At 38.6% G+C, this 22,314-nt stretch overlaps 2 protein-coding genes across 6 annotated transcripts in view; one reads left to right on the forward strand and one right to left on the reverse strand.

Moving 5' to 3' along the window:
- OIT3 (oncoprotein induced transcript 3) overlaps nt 1–21,622 on the forward strand; it is a 40,578-nt gene extending 18,956 nt beyond the window's left edge. For both annotated transcript variants that reach the window (XM_015067654.3, XM_053207257.1), the window contains 5 exons: nt 803–925; nt 2,648–2,808; nt 4,685–5,100; nt 9,773–9,872; nt 11,590–21,622. In XM_015067654.3, the coding sequence (XP_014923140.1) occupies nt 803–925; nt 2,648–2,808; nt 4,685–5,100; nt 9,773–9,872; nt 11,590–11,763 (974 nt within the window). In that variant the 3' untranslated portion in view covers nt 11,764–21,622. The remainder of the gene's footprint in view (nt 1–802; nt 926–2,647; nt 2,809–4,684; nt 5,101–9,772; nt 9,873–11,589) is intronic.
- Nucleotides 12,519–22,314, reverse strand: part of PLA2G12B (phospholipase A2 group XIIB) — a 31,278-nt gene continuing 21,482 nt past the window's right edge. For 3 of the 4 annotated variants that reach the window (XM_015067657.3, XM_015067655.3, XM_053207261.1), the window contains 2 exons: nt 19,907–20,072; nt 12,519–14,020 (listed from right to left, as the gene is read on the reverse strand). In XM_015067657.3, coding sequence (XP_014923143.1) covers nt 13,899–14,020; nt 19,907–20,072 — 288 coding nt within the window. In that variant the 3' untranslated portion in view covers nt 12,519–13,898. The remainder of the gene's footprint in view (nt 14,021–19,906; nt 20,073–22,314) is intronic. The other variant, XM_015067656.3, reaches the window with a different exon arrangement.

Below are 22,314 nucleotides of genomic sequence, written 5' to 3' on the forward strand. Positions count from 1 at the left end.
ATTTTTGAGGCAGAGAGAGACAGAGCATGAGCAGGGGAGGGGCAGAGAGAGAGGGAGACACAGAATTGGAAGCAGGCTCCAGGCTCCGAGCTGTTGGCGCAGAGCCCGATGCGGGGCTCGAACTCACGGACTGCGAGATCATGACCTGAGCCGAAGTCGGACGCTTAACCGAAGGAGCCACCCAGGCACCCCAAAATGCAAAGCTTTTTAAAGGAAACTTTAAAAAAACACCTCAAGAGAGGAATGTCACAAAGAGTATGTGAGAGTGTGTCATCCAGGCCTCATTTTTATAAGTGTGCTATCAGCCCAAGGCACGTATCCCAGTGCTATTGTTCTAGAGATTTGAGGAGAGGGTCTGGCAATCCAACCAACTGGCAATAATGGATACGTCTCTCTAGTCTAGTTGAATTTATATTCTGTCAGTCCCTTTTATATCAGTCATATGCTATAAAATTTCAAAATGGGTGGATTACAGCAACTAAGAAATGACTTTTGGGTCTTCCTCTCCAAAACTGTCGTATAACCATGAGAAAAACAGACAAATCCAGATTGAAGGTCATTCTACAAAATGACCAGCTTAAGAGGTTAGAGCTTTAGATGTTCTAAGATTGCTCTTTCTAGCTATAACATTTAATAAACATTTTTTGGGTGGACTTCCCTACATGACTCAGTGACTGGGTTAGACCCCAGTGATACTGCAATGAGTCAAATATATTCCCTGATGTCAAGTGCCAGCCCAAGAACAGAATTCTTGGGAAAGAGGCCTGCAAGATCACTCCCTTTTCTTTTGGTTTTATTGCAGACATTGAAGGATGCCACAATAACAATGGTGGCTGCAGCCATCTTTGCCTGGTGTCTGAGAAGGGCTATCAGTGTGAATGTCCCCGGGGCTTGGTGCTGTCTGAGGATAACCACACATGCCAAGGTAGTACACGGATGCGCTCAACCTCTGCTCTCCCCCGTGAATCTCCCTGCCTTCTTCACTGAAGTGTGTTAATATTCCCATCTTGTAGAGCACCAGCTCTTTCGACAGTGTATATCTCTGCATCTTTACTCTGGGATCATTCAAAAGAGAAGCTCTCTAAGACAGCATTACCAAAAAGTTCATTTTCTTTTGCTTTTTAAAAAATCCTGGTACAAAAAAAAAAAAACACACAACAGAAAATTGACCATCTAAACCAATTTCAAATGTATAGTTCGGTAGTGGTAAGTATATTCACATTGCTGTGCAACAGATTTCCAGAATGTTTTTATCTTGCAAAACTAAAACTCAATACCCATTAAACAATAATTCCCCCCATTCCTCCCTCCCCATCCCCTGCCCTGGCAACCACTATTATATTTTCTATTTCTATGAAGTTTGACTACTTTAGACACCTCATGTGACTATATATCTTTTGTGACTGACTTATTTCACTTTGCATTTCATTTCGCACAAAGTTCATCCATGTGGCATATGACAGGATTTCCTTTCTTCATAAAGCTGAATAATATTCTGCCGTATTTATATACTACATTTTGTTTAGGGGCTCATCCATTGATGGGCACTTGAGTTACTTCTACATTTTAGATATTGCAAATAATGCTGCTATGAACATGAGTGTGCAAATATCTCTTTGAGATCCTGTTTTCAGTTCTTTTGGATAAATACCCAGAAATGGGATTGATGGTCCATCAGTTTCCTTTGCTTTTTACTTTTGATTTTTTTCTCTAATTTCTATTATTAGCAGTATAACTAATAGTTAATTTTGAAGTCTAAGACACTGATGCAGTTCCTCTCTTTTCTAACAGAAAATTGGGTGGTGAAACTAAGTTGAGAGCCCTAGGGAGCTGATTCGTCTCCCTACAATTACAATGTGAACATCAACAATTCTCTGAGAACTATTTTCTGGAAATCTAGTTATTTATGTCCAGAATATTAACTCATTCACATAGCAAATATTTAATGAGCACCTATCTCTGATTTCCTTATACTGTGTTATTGTTATGATATATCCTCCCATATTGATGTTGTCCTCACATATTTTCTGACAGTACCCATAAGTATTCCTTTTCAGGTATTTGTAGAGTCTGGAAAACTGAACACAGGAACACCAAAGAAAAGCAATCTTTTTCATATTAAGTTAAAGTGGAATTTATAGTCAGCATTTATGGTTTACTGAACAATGCAAGGACAATTTGGAACTCTTTCCCAAGTGCACTAACGTTGTTTTTATTACCTCTGTTTTATGAGACATAATTAATGGTAAAGTCAGAGCAGTACTGTTATGTAATTTAAGCCTACATCAAAGCAGTACTTTTTCTGTATTGCCAATAAATTGTGTTTGTGCTAAAAGTTAATCCTTTAGGTGTTTCAGTTTGTGGAACTATGCTATCCACACTTTGAAATAAATGTTGAATTGAAACTCAAACACAATATTTCCTCATTCGGGGAACAATTATTTGAGGATCATTATTAGACCACAACCCTGGGAGTTAGGAGTCCTGGTTTTATTCACCAACTTGTTTTGAGCCTCATAGATTTTCTTAAGGATAAAACAAAAAGCTCAAATTGTGTGAGGTTAAAATTATTTCCCCTAGACACCGTCCTTACCCTTCTCCCAATTCAAATTTCCCAGTTCTAACAGTACCCCCCTTTCTGCCGCAGTCCCCGTGTTGTGCAGGTCAAATACCATTGAAGTGAGCATCCCCAGGGACCTGGTTGGCGGTCTGGAGCTCTTCCTGACCAACACCTCCTGCCGAGGAGTGTCCAACGGCACCCACGTCAACATCCTCTTCTCCCTCAAGACGTGTGGCACAGTGGTCAATGTAGGTTCTTCCTGGAGGACGCTTGGGGAATAACCAAAAGCCAGTTATTTGGGAGGTAGTTGACAGAGGTATGCAGCGTGGCTTGTGTTATAGATGAAATAGTTCCACATTAAATAATGGAGCTTGAAGAATCATATGCCGTTCATTTAACACATATATTATTGAGCATCTGCCGTGGTCCTGGCACTGTGAGCACAGAGAGGTAAGAAGAGTTCCTCTCTTTCTGTTCTTAAATGGTCCTGTCTCTCCAATGTGTACAGACATTTTCCCAAGTGCCTCAGCACCAGCACTGGGAGACTGGTCGCATCTCCTCTGACCAATTATTTTACTTGAAGAAAGCAAATGACACAGATGAAAGTTCACTTATGAGGTAACAAAGAGTTTGAGTAGTAAACTAGACAGAGGTTCAAAGTTTGTATTTTTGTCCAAGAATCTGCATTGAAGTCTCAGGGATATATGAAATAAGATTCCTAACTTTTGAGAACATACACAGTAGTATTGAGATCACACACACACACACACACACACACACACACACAATATAAATAAGAAACAGTGAGGGGCGCCCAGGAGGCTCAGTCGGTTAAGTGTCCAACTCTGGATTTCGGCTCGGATCATGATGTCATGGTTTCTGGGATGGAGCCCCACGTCGGGCTCTGTGCTGACAGTGAAGAGCCGGTTTGGGATTCTCTCTCTCCCTCTCTGCCCCTCCCCCACTCATGCATGCTCTCTCCCTCTCTTTCTCTCTCAAAAATAAATTAAAAAAGAAAGAAAGAAACAGTGATACAGATGACAGGTGCTATAGCAGTCTAGAAAGGGACAAACATTGGGGATGTCAAGACAAATGGGACTTGAACTGGAATAGAAGCATGTGTGTGGCTTATACAGAGAGGAGAGGGCATTTCAGATGAGAAACAAGTGAGCAAGCCTCAGATATGGGAATATTTAAGGCTTATGCTGAGTGAATGGGCAGTTCAGACTGACTGGCAAGGAATTCATATTGGAAAAGGAAACTAGAAAAGTAGACGGGGTAGGGTGGAGGTGGGGGTGCGAGACTGCTTCCAAAGATCTGCCTTGTGTGTGAGGGTGAGACGTTTGGGCTCTATACCATAGAGGGGGGTTTCAGGCACTGTTGTGATGAGATCAGAAGCATGAGAAATGGATAGAGAAAAGGGGACCTGGATCTAGGAGATCAGGGCAGAGATTCTCATGACCTTCTGATTAAATAAATATTTATTTGCTGAATTCGACTAAGAGAAATCAGAGAGCTAATTGAACTTAGATTGAGACATGGGGGTGGTATCTCAGGAGAAGGTGGTCCCACTTTAGGCAAATTGTGTTTATTGTATCTGTAGATGATTAAGTAGAAAGGCCCCCGTGGTGTGTTGGATTTGCTGGCACCCGGAGAGCAGACAAGGCTGGAGACAAAGAACTGAAAGTCATCTGCATAAATGTGATAGCTGAAGTTCTGCCTGTGGATGAGTTCAGCACAAGGTCAGGCCGCAGCCTGATCAGCAGGTCTAGGAGTCCAGAAAAAAAAAAAATAGAAGCCATTCCTTCCTAAAATACCAGAGCTTTGAATTTGCTGATTCTGCATAGTTCAGGTTTTATGAGTAATACTCCAAAGGAATGCGTGGGTTGACCATGAAGTAGTATATAAAATTCTTAACAGTCAGAACATCTTGCTAAAAAGAAGTGATTAAAAAAAAAAAACAGTTCCAGTCTTCAGCAACCAAATTTTTTATGTGTTTTGATGTAAATAGAAGTTGAGAGAATGTTACAGTCAGGAGTGGGGCAGGGTTTGGGAGGTGGGGATGGGGAACTCCTTAGAAATAAACATAAAATCTTTTCTTCTCCTGGCCCTGGCCTGGCTCAGGTGGTAAATGACAAGATCGTGGCAAGCAACCTTGTGACAGGTCTACCCAAGCAGACCCCAGGGAGCAGCGGAGACATCATCATCCGAACCAGCAAACTGCTGATCCCAGTGACCTGCGAGTTTCCACGCCTGTACACCATTTCGGAAGGCTACGTTCCTAACCTTCGAAATACCCCACTGGAAATCATGGGCCGCAGTCATGGAATCTTCCCATTCACTCTGGAGATCTTCAAGGACAATGAGTTTGAAGAGCCTTACCGAGAAGCTTTGCCCACCCTCAAGCTTCGAGACTCCCTCTACTTTGGCATTGAGCCTGTCGTGCACGTGAATGGCTTAGAAAGCCTAGTGGAGAGCTGCTTTGCCACCCCCACCTCCAAGATCGATGAGATCCTGAAGTACTACCTCATCCAGGATGGGTAATTATGCTGCTTACACGATTTACTACCCCCAGTTCACATCCACCTTCTAAGTGCACAAGCCTACTCGGTCATTTCCTAAAACAACATGGCACTCTTATGAGTTCTTAATTGGTTCAGAAGCCACTCATTGACATATTGGAGGTAAAAACTGGTGAGGGAGCAGAGAGTCAAAAATGACTCCAAGGGGTCTAGCTCAGGTGACTGACTAGATGCCATTAACCAAGACGGAAGGCTATAAGTAGAAAAGCAGGTTTGAGGTGAAATATTGAATATGATAATTCCAAGTAATGCTATTGAATTGTAAATGCCTGTAGGATATATGGGAAGAGAAGTTCAGGGGCGCCTGGGTGGCGCAGTTGGTTAAGCTTCCGACTTCAGCCAGGTCACGATCTCGCGGTCAGTGAGTTCGAGCCCTGCGTCGGGCTCTGGGCTGATGGCTCAGAGCCTGGAGCCTGTTTCCGATTCTGTGTCTCCCTCTCTCTCTGCCCCTCGCCCGTTCATGCTCTGTCTCTCTCTGTCCCAAAAATAAATAAACGTTAAAATAAAAATTATTAAAAAAAAAAAAAAAAAGAGAAGTTCAGTGGGCAGTTGAAAATGTATATCAGACCTTGGAACAAGGTCAGGACTAGAGATAAAGGAGCAAGAATCATCCCTGTAGACTACAGGCATCCCTTGTAGACTTCTCTTTTAAGAAGCTTGGTAGCGAGGGGCGACTCCTGGTTTTGGCTCAGGTCATGATCTCATGATTTGTGAGTTCAAGCCCTGCATCGAGCTCTGTGTTAACAGCACAGAGCCTGCTTGTGTGTGCGTGCTCTCTCTCTCTCTCAAAATAAATAAATAAACTTAAAAAAGAAGAAGAAGCAGCAGCAGCAGCAGCTTGGGTAGCGAAGGAGAGAAAAGAAATACTTGGAAGGTTTCAGGAGAAGAAAGATCAAGTGAAATTTGGTTTTTCTGTGCCTGTTTTATACAAAGGAGATTTCCTTTATCTCCTAAGAATCCTTGGATTGAGAACTATGTGTATCTCATGGGATCATTGGAAGTCTGGCAGTTATCCCATCCATTGCTTACATTCCCAGGAAAATTGCATTCATACCCCAAACTCATGGCAGAATCTTATCAGTTTCTTCCTTGTTCTCAGTGTCAGGTGGGACATATCTCAGGTAGGGGCACGGAGTGCAGCTCAATGAAAGGGAAATGGTCTAGCAAGAGCACCACATGGGCCATGCCCTTTGCTAATTGGCCTGCTGGACTCTGAAATATCTACTTAGCTTTTATCTACCAGATCTCTCATCACAGGCAACCTCCACCTGCTGTTGTCAATCTCTCGCACAGTGATTTTTCAACTCTTGAAGCACATTGGGATCAACCAAGAGCCTTTTGTAGAAAGTAGCAGTACCCCCATGCTGTTCTCTCTGTTCTCTTACTGTCTTAATTCCAGCCCTTGTTATCTTTCACCTGGACAGCTAAAACAGCCTCCCAACAGCCCCCTAAGTCCCAACTCTCAAATCTCAGCTTCAAGAGTCCCTGGATATCTAGTCAAAAGGAAGACAAACTTTAAATTTTTGAAAAAAAAAATATATATATATATGGTCAGATCCATGTTGAAAACCTTTGATGGCTCTTGATTTCCTTTGGTTAGTAAATTTCACTGTTTACCAGCAGGAGTACTTCTAGCCTCAGCTTTCTGTAGCCTCCTTTTCTTGTGTTCAGAAAATGGAAAATTTATCATTCTGAGCTGTTTTGGGTGGCCAGTAATAGGTCTCATAGGAGTCTGTAGTTCTTGGGATTTCTTGCCATCTTAAAGTTATCCTCACAAAGCTTTAAAGTGAAAATTAGAAGTATCACTTTTTATTTATTTTTTTCACTCACATCCTAAAGTTAATAGATTAAGGAATGGATTTTCTTTTAGGGGGAGAGGAGATTTTGGTTCCTTTTTTTTTTTCTAACAGCATTATTGGAGTACCATTCTCACACAGTGAGCATACACATTGAAAGTGTACAGTTGGGTAAGTTCTGACGTATACATTCATGAAGCCATCACTATAATCAAGATAGGGAACTTTTCTCTCATTCCAAGAGTGTTCTCCTTCCTCTGTACTTACTTTTTACAAAAATAAATGTATAATCATAACCCACTTACTGGAAAAAGATGTAATCTACAATCTCAATAAATCTTGCAAAGTTTGTTTATGTATTTGTTATTCAGATAGTTAAGGACTATATACTTTTTATTTTAAACAGTTCTAAGAAGCTGTGCTATTTAATTTTCCAGCCCTTAGCATGTACAAAATAGCCCCCCTCCTGAAAATGCTACAGGAGAAATTAAAATGCTTAAAAGCCAGAGACAAGAACTCAAAAACACAGCTGTAGAGATCTATTTAGTAACCAGGCAAATAGTCCCATCTCTGGCACAATAATGGATAGTACTGTAATGGTGTATATGAGACAATTCCTCAAGATAAAATCCAACTCTGAGCCTGGCTTATTGTGCCTCATCCTCTGACCTCTGCCTTCTCCAGTTTCTGCTCCTGGCAAAGGGAACTACAGGCAATTCCCACACTCCATTGTTCCTTACACCCTTCTGACTGCACCTGTTGTTTCCTCTGCCTGAAATCTTCTTCCCCTTTTCTTGCTGCCTGAATCTTACTGGTCCTTCAAGATTCAACAGGATTTCTTTCCTCCATGAAGCCTTCCCTGATTCCTTCTAACCTGAACTAGAAATATTCTTTCCTTCTCTTTCCTCCTCAATGCCTAGTCTATAGGGTCATTAAGTATTGGTCAAATGAATTATTGCGTGAGCATTTAACATAACAATAATCTGAAGCTAGTCCAGAGCCCTAAAGTAAACATAATGCAGTGTGATTACATTTATAAACTGTTTGATTATTCATCGTCCTCAGCTTAAATTTAAATCGGGATGGTTTCTCCTGATATTTGGCCCATCTCGTTTACCTCCCTCCAGTTTCAATCGGCCTGTGCTCTGAGAATGCAAAGTAATTTAATACAAGCCCATGCAAAGTAGAATTAGAAAGTTATTCTCCAGAAAAAGAAACATATTGAATTCCAAAATAAAATACTGGACAACATTTGGGTAATCAATGATTTTGTATTATCCTATATACCAATGTTACTTTCTTTCAACACACCAACTTAGAGCTGATGAACCAGCATTGTGTAATCATGGCAAACCCCAAGTCAAGAGCCAGAATTTGTTCTGGGTTCTCTTCTGTAATATATTACCCTGTAACAACTCTTTTTGCCTCATTCTCGCTTGAAACAACAACAACAACAACAACAACAACAACAATAGTATTTTTAGGTAAAAATAAATTGAAAATGGTGAGGCACTTAGATGAAAAGTGCCATTTTAATATCGCTTTACTCTTTTTTATCATAGATACAGACTGTAAACTCCTTGACATCACAGACCATATTTTTCATCTTTATATCCTCTGCAGTTCCCAGCAGAGTATGTTGCATTAGATTAGATATGCAGTAGGTATTTATTATAGAATGTAATCAAAAGATGGCATAAATTAACTTTACCTCAGGAAAATGAAAATGAGTACATAAATACAAGAAATAACAGAGACTGCATTATATATTTAGATCTTCTTCAGTTCAGGGGAATATGGTACTAGTGGTAATATAAGTCACAATGCCTTATTTTTAAACAATTTTATGGGATTTTTCAATGGCACTGAAACTTAGCAATGAACTAGAAAGTGGTCTTTAAGCATGTGGAGCAAGTATCCAATTTCATAGACTTTTACTTCTGATCCCCACTTTTTTTTCCTGGCCTTGGCAGGCAAGAACTATTAGGTATCCATAAAAGGGAAAATACATTCAGGGAAAATAAAGTTCCTTTAAAATTCAGAATGGGAAAGATGATACAGGTGTAATCCCTGGCCTGTAGGAAGAAAATGTTCATCAAATACTAAACCGTGGTCTCAAAATTGAGAATCAATAACACATCTTTTCCTCAGCTAACCCTGACGTACCCTATGAGTTTCACTTCAAGCAGTAGACCTGAGATTAAAACCCAAAAACCCTACAAAACCAAAACTTAGCGTTACATTTGGGAAAAGAGGAATTACAGCAGTTTGGAGGTGAATGAACTTTCCTCAGGAGAACGAGTTATTCTCTCTGGAACTTAGGTCTTTATGCAGCTCTTTGAAATACAAGTTGGGGTTTGCTCATCTCTGAACCCCCCTTGGGGGTTAGTGTATATAAGGTGTCCAATAAATATTTATGAAGTCTAGTTAAAAGAAAAGCCTTTTTAAGCCAATTATCGAGTATGTAACCGCAGAATCCCTACCATGTATTACAAATAAAAATACAGCCTTACAAAGATACCTTCATTTCCAGAGATATCGTTGGAATGAATGTGGGTGCTGTTGCTGGCACTTCAGTACATTGATATGTCAAGAGGTCCTTGTGCCCAGTTTGTGGGTACAGAGAATGAGAGATGATTAATGAACAGGGTTGTATCTGAAGATGCCTTTCTAGGGAGGGAATTTCATTTTTCCTTCATTCTCAACAAGCTTGAGTTCAGCCCAGCTTCCTCCACCCAGTCAGCCACTCTTTGGACCAAACACATTGGACTGGATTGTTTTTCCACCTCTGTAGAAACAATCAAGTCTTACGTGCTCTCCTGTCTTGCTTTCAGCTGTGTTTCAGATGACTCAGTGAAGCAGTACACATCACGAGACCACTTAGCAAAGCACTTTCAGGTTCCGGTCTTCAAGTTTGTGGGCAAAGATCACAAGGTGAGCTGAACACCTTTACCTTGTAACCTACATCCCCCACCCCCAGACCTGAACTGGTGTCCCAATTCGTTGACCTTCTCTATGAGACCAAAGTTAGGATCTGCATTCCCCTCTGAAAAATACTGTCGGGGTGCCTGGGTGGCTCAGTCGGTTGAGTGTCCAATTTTGGCTCAGGTCATGATCTCACAGTTCATGAGTTTGAGCCCCGTGTCAGGCTCTGTGCTGACAGCTTGGAGCCTGGAGCCTACTTCAGACTCTCTGTCTCCCTCTCTCTCTCTGCCCCTCCCCTGCTTGTGCTCTCTTTCTGACTCTCAAAAATAAATAAACATAAAAAAAAATTATAAAGTAAAGAAAAATACTGTAGAATTGGCCACCTAGAAGCCTAATACATTCATTAATATCACAGTTTATCTGCCTCCCTCCCAAGAAAATCACTGTGCTTGTTCAAAGAAAATACTATATGAAAATAATTTTAAATCATTGTGGGCAGATATGGTGGAAAAAGTCTGCTTGGTAGTCATTGGCCAAGGATATGGACAGAAAACTCACAGAAAAGACAAATAGTGAAGCGTTCAGTGAAAATAGTACTTAAGACGCCAATTAGAACAATTATAAGACATTATTTTATGCATATTAAATTTATAAAAATTTATCACAATGCTTGCAAAGTTATAGGGAGAATACAGTGACAATATAAATGAGTATAATTTCTGGAAAGTTGTCTGATAATATGTAGCATATGTAGAATAATATGTCTGATAATATGTAGAATATGATTTTACAATAAAATCATATTCTAAAAACTCCAATTCTGACAGTTTCTCAAAAACAAACAAGCAAAAAAAAAGAAAAACACGATTTGTTAGATGTGTTTACAGAGCATTGTTACATGGGAAATGAGAGAAAGCCCCCAACCAGGCCTACCATATATCAGTTAATGCAATACTAAGCAGTTATTAAAATGAGAAATATAGAAAAAGGAGATATGAAAAAACTTTTATCATAACAGTTTACACGCATATTGAATATGCTACGTTTTTGAAAATTATACATACACAGAAGTTATAAGAGGCCATAGATAGTATGTTAAGATGGAGGCTTTTTTGGTTTTTGTTTTAGTAGAGTTGTTGAGACATTTAAACCAAAATAAGTTTAAGAGACCAATATTCTTTTCCACCCTGCGTTTAAGTGAATTTAAGTGAACAGTTACATCACTGTTCCAGAGCACCTGCTAATCATGATGGCTAATCCTGATCTCCCTCCTCAAGCAGGCAGCATGCTTTGGGAGGTAACTTGTAGGAAGAAGCTTGGACAAAGAACTTGTTATTTTACACAGAAGTGTGTGGGCACCAATGTTTTTCCCAGACTTTGATGCTAAGAATGAAGATGTTAACATTATTAGATGTTGCCTTCTCAAAGGTCTCTCCTGTCCCTGTACAAAAGCAAAAGTTATAGATGTGGGGTTCTAAATCACCCACACGACTCAGTGTCTTTGCCACCTGACCAATGTTGTGAATCTGGGCAAGTTTCCTAACCTAAGTCTCAGTTTCCTCATCTGTAAAATGGGGATGATAACATCTACCTCAAACAGTTGTTGTTTAGATGAAACGAGACAATATATATGAAACATCTGGTATAGTGTCTAGCTTCTAGAAAGGGCCCCACAAGTGGTAGCTGTTATCATTATTTTTGTTAATTATAATTATGGTCTTTCCAGGAAGTGTTTCTGCACTGCCAGGTCCTTGTCTGTGGAAGGCTGGACGAGCATTCTCGCTGTGCTCAGGGCTGCCACCGGCGAATGCGTCGTGAGGCAGTAGAGGGAGAGGATACAGCTGGTCTGCAGAGCCAGATGCTGACTGGCGGCCCGATCAGCATCGACTGGGAGGACTAGGACCACCCAACACCCGAGTGCTGGCTTTGGGCCACCCACCTCTTTGGAACTTCTCCCTACGCCCTCTGAGAGCACCAATCAACACCCTAGAACATGGCGCTTCTTTGAACCTTATACTGTGGGTTTAGACAGACTCCCGGAACTGACTCATTCTGACTCCGGCTGCTGGGTCAGGAAAGGCCACCTCACTGCTGACTGATCCAACCCATGGGCTTCATCTTCCCAACGTCGAAAGCTATGCTGTCCCTGCAAGAAAGCAGCTCACCCTGCTCCCCACATTTCCTTCCTACAATAAAACACCTCGTGTAGGATGCAATAGGACCACTAAAATCAAAAGTCGGGCATGCTCTTCTGAAGTATAAACTTAAAACAAATTAAATGGTTGCTCGAAATTATGACCTAAATACCCAGCAACTCCTTAAATATGTAAATAATAATCATTCCCTGAAATTTCAACTCAAACGCAGAGTAGTTATAGAAGATTCGGAAGTTTATCAGTATAAGTGTGTACTAAAAAATATTATTTGATTTTCCTCTTGCACAGTGTTTTCTTTTGATATTTTTATATTACGTGAAATGTTTTCAATTAATAAATATTAATAAATGTATCGACATGCATTTAAGTGGTTCAATGACTGAACTGTAGACAAAATTAAAATTTGGTACCATATGTCCTGTTATTTGGCATTCTAAGCCCTCAGACTGATATGGCAATTAAAAAAAGGTGTAAATTATACCATGCTCTATTTTGTAGGTAGGTGCTTAATACAGTTTATTGAAGTAAATATTATAAATCACAGAGATAAATTTTATATGCAATGAAATCCAATTTCTTAATATGCCAATTATTTTTATGGCTTTACATAAGATCAGGAAACAGTTTTTCTTCTTTTGCTTTTTTGAAATGGCTATAATCAACAGTTCTTAATGCAACCAGTAAAATTAACAAACGGAAGTGAAAGGACAGAATGACCTAGATCAAGAATTGGCCAGCTTTTTTTGTCAAGAGCCAAATGGTAAACATTTTAGGCTTTCTGGCTATACAGTCTGTCACAACTGTTCAACTCTGAGGTTGTAGCACAGGAGTGACCATAAACAAATGAGAATATGGTTGTGTTCCAATAAAACGCCACAGAAGCAGTGTTAGACCTGATTTGGCCCATGAGTTTCATTTGCTGATCCCTGATCTTAGTGGACCTCAGCCCTCCCAGTGCATCAAGATCAGGTGGGGAGCACTCATAAAACACCTATAGGTAGATACCACCCCCAGAGGGTTTCTGCTTTTTAATACTCCTTTGGTGATTCTAATCTGTAGTCAGTATTGAGAACCAGAGTTTAGCAACTGACCATTTGTGTGTCCTCAGATTTCAGGGACTTCACCTAGCTATCTTCAGCGGCAATTTTTACGAAATGCTTCTCAGATCCTACCATGACACTAACACCACTTAGTAACTGGGAATATCAACAGGAATAATTCACTGAAGGAAAAAAATGGAACCTCAGAGACCTAACTCCATCTGACCTCCACCTCCACTGGTCTTCACCAAGTAAGTCTCTGACCTTTCCCACTTGTTCTTATCTCTCCAGCACCAGTGGGAATGATTGTTATCATTGGTGGAACTTACCAGGTTGGGTTCTGTTCTCTTCTAAGTGAAATGGAAGCACATTGGTGATAATGGAATTCATTCATCTCTTTTCATATTTCCTAAAAAGAACACTTTATTAAATGTGAGATGCTTACTGGCAACTGAAACATGAATCAGAGGAAAGTCCTTGCCTCCCAAATGGTTGGATGCTGCAAAATTTCACTTATGAATATAATTACCAAGTCCGAGAATCCCAATATTTTAGTCTTTATTTTAGTCTTTAAACTAAGAACTGAATTGCCAGGCAAATGTTTCTTGGTTGGGGAGACCATTGGTAAAATAAAGAGTAGTCTTCAAATCACTCCATGTTTTTTTTCCAGTTCTCCCAAAGGATGGGACTCATGTTTCAGCTGTAGAACAATATTTCCTTTCTCTTGCTTTGTGTTATCCAAACATTTGGAAGCAAGGATGAGACACATCTGCCACACTACCATCTCTGAGACTGACAGCTGTGGCATCACTCAAAACCAGGAAGGGATCACCTCTTTCTCATAACTCTTCTTTCTCCTCTTCTGCACAGATGCAGGCTGCCCTTTGGCTATTCATGAAAGGTCGGCAGCCCAAGGTCCATACGGTATTGAACACAGTATCAGCCAGAGAATCACAGGCTACTTGAAAAGGATGAAGAGGAAAAAAAAAAAGAAAAGAAAAAAATGAAGAGAAATAAAAGGTTAATGTACAAGACTATCCCAAGTAGTTTGAGTAATTTTAAAAACGAATGCAATTCCAAGCATGACATGATACCCAGAGGAAAATAAAAGCAGTGATCCAAATACATAATTAAAAAGAACATACACTTAAGAGAAACTTAATAAGCTTCCATCCAATCTAATTAAGCAGAATATACTTTGAGGTGCCCTTCTTTTATGGGCCTCTAGGTTAAAATCACATTTAGCAATCAGAATCTCCTATATCACTATGCACACTCCATGGAAAATCTACCATTTTTGCAGAATACTCCCTCAGATAACTGTACTACGTTTTCTGTAGCTTTCTCTGTTTAAGTGTGGGATGAATAACAATTCACTCATTAAGAAAAACATATGTGTTGGTCAGCCATTCTGTTAGCCATCAGGGATGCAAAGACCAAAGAGATCCCAACTAAAGTACTCACAGTTTGGACAAAGAGGTCGACAGGATGGACAGGTAAACTAATGGTTACACTACACTGTGATGGAAGTAATATCATGGTGGTATGGGAACCCACACAAGAAAAGTCTATCCCTTTGGGGTAAAGGTTATTATGAAAGGCATCTCAGAACACCTTCCATTAGAATTTTGATAAGAATTGTATTGAATCTGTAGATTGTTTTGGGTAGTATGACCCTTTTCAATGCACAAGTCTTTCACCTCCTTGGTCAAATTAATTCCTGGGTATTTTATTCTTGATGATGCAATTGTAAATGATAATTTTTCTTAAATCATCTTTCTGATAATTCATTATTAGTGTATAGAAATGAAATTGTATTTTGTATATTGACTTTGCATACTGTGACTTTACTGAATTTATTAGTTCTAATAGGTTTATGTTTTTCTTTGTGGAGACTTTAGGGTTTTCCATATATGATATCATGTCATCTGCAAATAGTGGTAGTTTTACATCTTTGATTCCAATTTGGATGTCTTTTATTTCTTCTTTTTGCCTAATTGCTCTGGTTAGAACTTCCAATACTATGTTAAATAAAAGTGGTGAAAGTTGGCATCCTTGTCTTGTTCCTGATCTTAGAGAAAAAGCTTTCAGCTTTTCTCCATTGAGTATGATGTTAGCTGTGCGCTTGTCACATATGGCCTCTATTATGTTGAGATATGTTCCCTTTATACCTACTGTGTTGAGAGGTTTTTTTCACAAATGAATGTTGAATTTTGTTAATGCTTTTTCTGCATCTATTGAGAGGATCATACAATATTTATCCTTCATTTTGTTAATGTGCTGTATCGCATTGTCTGATTTGCCGATGTTGAACAATTCTTGCTTCCCTTGAATAAAGCCCACTTGATCATGATGTATGATCCTTTTAATATTATTGAATTGAATTAGGTTTGCTAATATTCTGTTGAGGATTTTTGCGTCTATATTCATCAGAAATTTATCTGTAGTATTTTTTTCTTATGGCGTCCTTGTCTAGTTTTGGTATCAAAATAATACTGGCCTCATAAAGTAAGTTTGGAAGTGCTCCCTTCTCTTCAATTTTTGGAAGAATTTGAGGATTGGTGTTAATTCTTCCTTAAATGTTGAAGTCATTTTAATGGATGCTTAATTCTTCTTGAAATGTTGAAACCATTTAAATGGATGATTAATTTCTCTTTAAATGTTGAAGCCACTTAGTCCATTTTGGGGTGCCTGGGTGGCTCAGTCAGTTAAGCATCTAACTCTTGATTTCAGCTCAGGTCATGATCTCATGGTTGTGAGATCAAGCCCTGTGTTGGGCTCTGTGCTGAGCATGGAGCCTGCTTGGAATTCTCTCTCTCTCTCTCTCTCTCTCTCTCTCTCTCTCTCCCTCTGCCCCTCTCCCCCACTTGTATTCTTTCTCAAAAAAAAAGTTGAAAAATAAAAGTCTATCTTGCTCTGGACTTTCATTTGTTGAGAGATCTTTGATTGCTGATTCTATCACTTTACTAATAATCAGTCTGTTCAGATTCTATTTTTCATTATTCAGTTTCAGTAAGAACTGAATGTTCCTAGGAACTACATGTTTCTAGGAATTTACCCATTTCTCCTCAGTTGTCCAATTTATTAGCATATAATTATTCATAGTAGTCTTTTGTGATCCTTTGTATTTCTGTGGTATCAGTTGTAATGTCTCCTCTTCTATTTCTGATTTTATTTATTTGAGTCCTCTCAAATTAGCTTTTAATTAGTCTAGCTACAGGTTTGTCTATTTTCTTCATCTTTAAAAAAAACAAAACAAAACAGCTCCTGTTTCATTTATCTTTTCTATTGTTATTTTAGTCTTAGTTTCATTTATTTCTGCTCTGATCTTTGTTATTCACTTTCTTCTACTAACTTTGGGCTCCGATGTTTTTCTTTTTCGAGTTCCTTGAGGTGTAAAGTTGAGCTATGTATTCAAGATCTTTTTGATGTAGGCATTTACTGCTATGAATTTCCCTCTTAGAACTGCTTTTGCTGCATCTCATAAGTTTAGGTATGTTGTATTTCCATTTTCATTTGTCTCAATGTTTCTTTATTTCTCTTTTGATTTCTTCTTCAACCCATTGGTTGTTTAGTACCATTTGTTTATTTGCTCTTGACATTGCTCTCAACACTTCTATTCAATATTGTACTGGAACCCCTAGACAGGACAATTGGCAAGAGGAATATGTAAAAGGTATCCAAATTGGAAAGGAAGATGATATGTAAATGGCATTATCTTATGTATAGAAAAGCCCAAGGAATCCACTAAAATCTATTAAAATTAATAAGTGAGTTCAGCAAGGTTGCAGGATAATAGATCAGTATACAAAATCAGTTTATTTCTGTACATTATCAATGAATAATCTGAAAACAAAATTAAGATAATACTTTCATTTATAATAACAAAAAAACAAATAAAGTACTTAATTTAAACAAAAGAAGTGTAAGACTTGTGTTCTGTAAATTAGAAGACACTGTGAAAGAAATTAAAGACAATCCAAATAAATGGAAATACATTCATGTTCATTGATCAGGAAACATAATTTTGTTAGATGGTAACATGTCTCAAATTGATCTCCGGATTTAACAAAAGCTGTACCAAATTTCTAACTGCCATTTCTTGCAGAAATTGACAAGCTGAACCTAAAATTCATAAGAAAATTCAAGGGACCTAGAATATCCAAAACAATCTTGAGAAAGAAGAACAAAGTTGAAGATTGCTTCCTGATTTCAAAGTTTACTACAAAACCATAATAATAAATACCATGTGCCACTGGCATAGATCAATGAAATAGAATTGAAAATCTAGAAATAAATACTGCATTCCTGTTCAACTGATTTTTGATAAGGGTGCAAAAACAACTGAGTATGAGAAACGTCTTTCAACAATATGCAGGAACATTTGTATATCCACATACAAAAGAATGAAGTTGGATCTCTTTCTTACATCATACACAAAAATTAACTAAAAGTGGATCATAGACCTAAGTGTATAAGCTAAAACAAAGCTCTTAGAAGAAAACATAGGAGCAAATCTTTGTGACCTTGGATAAAGCAAAGGCTTCTTACATATGACACCAAAAGTACAAGCAACAAAAGGAAAAAAATAGATAAGTTGGACTTTATTGAAATGTAAAACATCTGCTTTCCAAATAATTTCATCAAGAAAGTGAAAAAAACCCCACAAAATGAGAGAAAATATTAGTGGAGCATGTATCTGATAAGGGACTTGTGTCCAGAATATATAAAGAATACTCACAACTCAATAATAAAAAGATAAGTAACCCAATTTAAAAAGAGGTAAAAGATCTGATTAAACATTTCTCCAAAGCAGATATTTAATGTCCAACTAGCACATAAAAATATAATCAACATTATTAGCAATCAGGGAAATGCAAATCAAAACCACAATGTGATACCATTTCACATTCTCTAAGATCTATAATCAAAAGGACAGATAATAACAAGGGTTGATAAGGATGTAGAGAAATTGGAACCTTAATACATTGCTGGTGAGAATGTGAAATGGTGTAGCTATTTTGGAAAACAGTTTGTCATAAAATTACCATATAACCCAGAATCCCTCCCCCCCCCCACTCAGATATATACCCAAGAGAAATGAAAAGATATGTCTCCACAAAAACTTATATATCAATGTTCATACCAGAATTATTCATAATAGCCAAAGGTTAGAAACAACCCAAATGTCCTTCATTTGATGAATGGATAAAGAAAATACATTATATCCATATAATGAATGGACTATAACTTAGCAATAAAAAGGAAGAAAATACTGATACACGCTACAACACAGATAAACTTTGCTAAGTTAAAAATGTCTGTCACAAAAGACCACATATTTTATGATTCCATTTATATGAAATGTCCAGAACAGACAAATCAATAGAGGTAGAAAGCAGATTCATGGTTGCCAAAGGCCAGGAAAGGAAAAGAGAGAGGGATTGTTCATGGCTATGGGGATTCCTTTTGGTGTGGTCAGAATGTTCTAGAATTGATTATGGGCCTGATTGCATAGCTTTGTGAACATATTTTAAAAGCATTTAAATGATTGAATTGTATAGTATGTGAATTACATATCAATAAAGCTATTTCAACAACAACAAAAAATGATCAGAGTGTTCCAAGCAGAGGGAACTGCAGAGGCAGAAAAATATGGTTCATCAACCCAAGTAGTTTGGAATGGTAGAAGTCAGGAGAGAAATCAGAAATAAGCAAAATAATGCTGGAGAGGTAGGGTAGCGCTGGATCAGGAAAGGCTATGTATATCATACTAAGGAGTTTGGATTTATTCCTAAGGAAGAGGAACCAGTTGAAGGGCTTACACAGAGGGTGGAAATGACTGGATTTATATGGTACAAAAATGTGTCTGGTCCCTATGAGGAAAATAGATTGGATGGGATCCAGAGATTAGATTAACTTGCAGTAACCAGGCAAGTGGTATATCAAAGAGATATTTAGGAGAAAAAATCAATAGGACATTGCTTAGAGGAAGTAACTTGACCTGACCTTGGATTAGCAGCAGGCACTTATTCACCTTTTGTAGGTACAGAGAGAGTGATACTCCCTTTTACAGTGCCCAGTTAATTATTCATATTTTGAAGCCTTCACACATTCACTTTAGGACTACACTCTAGACAGCGATCTATGAAAATGATCCAAAATTCTTTCTACTGCTGACTTTCTCAGTGGCATGAGGCCAACTCCTTATAAGCTTAAATTTCAAACTTTGCCATCTAAAAATATATAATACGAATACCTGAATATAATGTTCTGGCTTCAGAAACTAAAGGATTAAAGCTTTTCCTAAGGTGAATTAGGAAAAGGAAATTACACAATCAGTGCTAGAAACTGGGTAGCTAAGCAGTTGTTTAAAAATAATTATCCTGAAGAATACAAAGAGCTTAAACAAAAAAGATAGGTTTTAAAAAATTCTTTCCCCAACTGAAAACAAAATAAGGAAGAAAAGGGCTTAAACCAAACCAAGTGGTCCTACAGAAAAATTCCTGATATGGAAAATTATTTAATAGTGGAATGAATAACCAAAGCCAGTTGGGCAACTCTTTCTCCAGTCTTAAAGGATAGATTTTTATATCTCTGGAAAGGCTTTGGTGTAGCCCTGTCCATCAGGAGTGGGGCCAGCAGCTCCTGGGCAGGACAGCAAGAACTTTAGTGAAGGAATGCCCAGAATCTTCCTTCACCCTTCTTAACATTCGTCACAGTGTTCTATAAAGAAAGTTCAGTGAGCTCTAATGGTCTCTTTGCATAAAGGGGCTCTGGATATATTTCTGTATGAAAACAGGAACAAAACTCCCTGCTCACCAGTAGATTCCCTTAAGATACCTACCTTCCACATTGGAGACAAAACCTAAACTCCGCTTCAGATCTGAGCAGATAGAGTGGAGACACCATCGGAATTTTGCATCACAGCGATACTTGTTGGCACCACAGGTGTCATAACAGACGTCCAGCTGGTTGCAGCACTTGGTCATTGCTGGAATGCCCAAATCCATCTGGAGATAAGTGAAGGAAGAAAAGAGAAGGAAGAAAATGCCACGTTTGGACCAAGGACCTTAGGCAACCTTGCCCACCTTGTTATTAACAGGCCAGTTCTCAAATTCCTGTTACACATCAGATCAATTCAGAAATACCAGTGACTTGAGAGAATGCCTAAGGTTGACAGCTACAGGATGTTGAGTTTCAATTATGGTTTGGTTATTAGCTTATTAATTCTGAATAGTCCATTTTCTTCTTTTTCTTTTAGATTTAGTAATTTTCAAATTCACAGGCCACTACAGGGATGAAAATAAACATCAGAAGGTTAGTGAAGAGGGCAGAGCTGCAGGACTTCCAAATTTAACTAAAACCTATATTATGTGAGATTTTATTTGAGCAAAAGATTCAAAGGCTCAGAAGTATAAAAAATCAAGGCTCAGTTCATCAAGAGGTCACCAGCATTTATTAGAAACCCATCCCATACACTGTTTTAAAGGCATGTGTCTTGTCTGTATGTGTCAGGGAGCAGAGTGGGGTATAGAACACATGATTCCTGACCACAAGGGGACTATGGTTAAATGTCAATATCTAACACACACACACATAAATGTATTAAGCCTCCTATAAACATCTGTAAATGTTGTGGCATAAACTGAGTAACTTCATAGAATGCCACATCTAGAGTTAGATAACTCTACGTGTTTTTTTTTTTTAGAAAATTATTAGACATGAGGGTAAAGAAAAGAGATAATGAGCAAATCATATGTGAGCAAGTGAGTTTGTTTGGTGTTTCAAGGGTCTTAGCAAGAATTTATTTGTTTGTTATTTTTTTAATTAAGAAAGGTAAGTTGGTGGATGGTTCTGACTTCCAAAGTACCTAGTAAGATTTGATAAAGACTCGAGCAAAGAAGGAACATGATAGAATAAGTGATTACAGAGAGTGATCATTCTGTGGTATGTGAAATAGTTTGGAACAGGGGCATTTAGACTTTGGTAGAGCATCTTAGAATCTTTTGCAGTTCTTCTGATAATATAAACTTGAACCCAAGTGGAAGGTGTGGAAATATGGTTTCACAGTATGGGTGGAGATTGATTAACCAGCTATTATAGATCTTTTCCACTTGGCTCTCCTTAAATGCTCCCTTATCTGAACTTTTGCTCCAAGACCACTTAAAACAGACTATGGACTTTGGTAGTTTAAAATGCCCTTCTGACAGGGCCCCCTGAGTGGCTCAGTTGGTTAAATATCCAACTCTTGATCTCAGCTCACATTTTGATCTCATGGTCTTGAGTTCAAGTCCCACGTTAGGCTTCATGCTGGGCATGAAGACTAATAAAAATAAAATAGGGGCTCCTGGGTGGTTCGGTCGGTTGAGTGTCCAACTCTTGATTTCAGCTCAGGTCATGATCTCACAGTTTGTGAGCTCAAGCCCCACATCAGGCTCTGTGCTGTCACCTTGGAGCCTGCTTGGGATTGTCTCTCCATCTCTGTCTGCCCCTCCCCTGTTCATGCTCTTTCTCAAAATAAATAAATAAACGTTTTTAGAAAAAGCTCTTTAAAAAAAAATACCCTTCTAAGAAAAAGAAAATAAAATCCATTGTTACAGTAAGAGGTAATGTAACTCATTAGGCTAGGCAACAGCCTGGGCTCTGCAATTCTGGGTAAATTCCTATCATCTGACACCTGAAGGAAACTACTTTGTTCATGCCTCATCCCAAAAACTAAATGTATATCACAGCAGAGGTAACTGAGAATTAATTAGATAGATGAGTATAGTCGCTATCATTCAGTTCAACTGAATTGGAAATTCTTGAACTGGTCCTAGACAATACTTGTACCAGTAAATAAAATGGCATTACTCCCAAAATAGAGTGCATACTGTTGTCAAAAACCAACCTCTGTGCTCCAGAGCTGAAATATGTAATACGAAGACAGATTTAGGGATAAAGAAGGGAGATAGTCTATTACTTTGCCATACAAAGGAGGCTGCAGCAGGCTAATGCCTCCAAGAGTGAAAGCCCCCACCCTGGGTAGGAGGTTGAGGGGTTTTATAGGAAAAGACAGGATCTGGGCAGTTGCGATAGGAATGTCAAACACTGGTGCCAGCCATCCATACCAAGTTCCTGGAACAAAAGATTCTACAGAAAAACAAGTGAAGGGGAAGGGAAAGCTTCAAAACTGAAGAAGAGAAAATTTTGATCACAAGTCAAGCCTTGCTGAAGCACTGTGTCCATCCTAATTTCCATCCACGTTTACAT

This window comes from Acinonyx jubatus, chromosome D2 (assembly GCF_027475565.1).
Source record: "Acinonyx jubatus isolate Ajub_Pintada_27869175 chromosome D2, VMU_Ajub_asm_v1.0, whole genome shotgun sequence".
NCBI lineage: Eukaryota > Metazoa > Chordata > Mammalia > Carnivora > Felidae > Acinonyx > Acinonyx jubatus.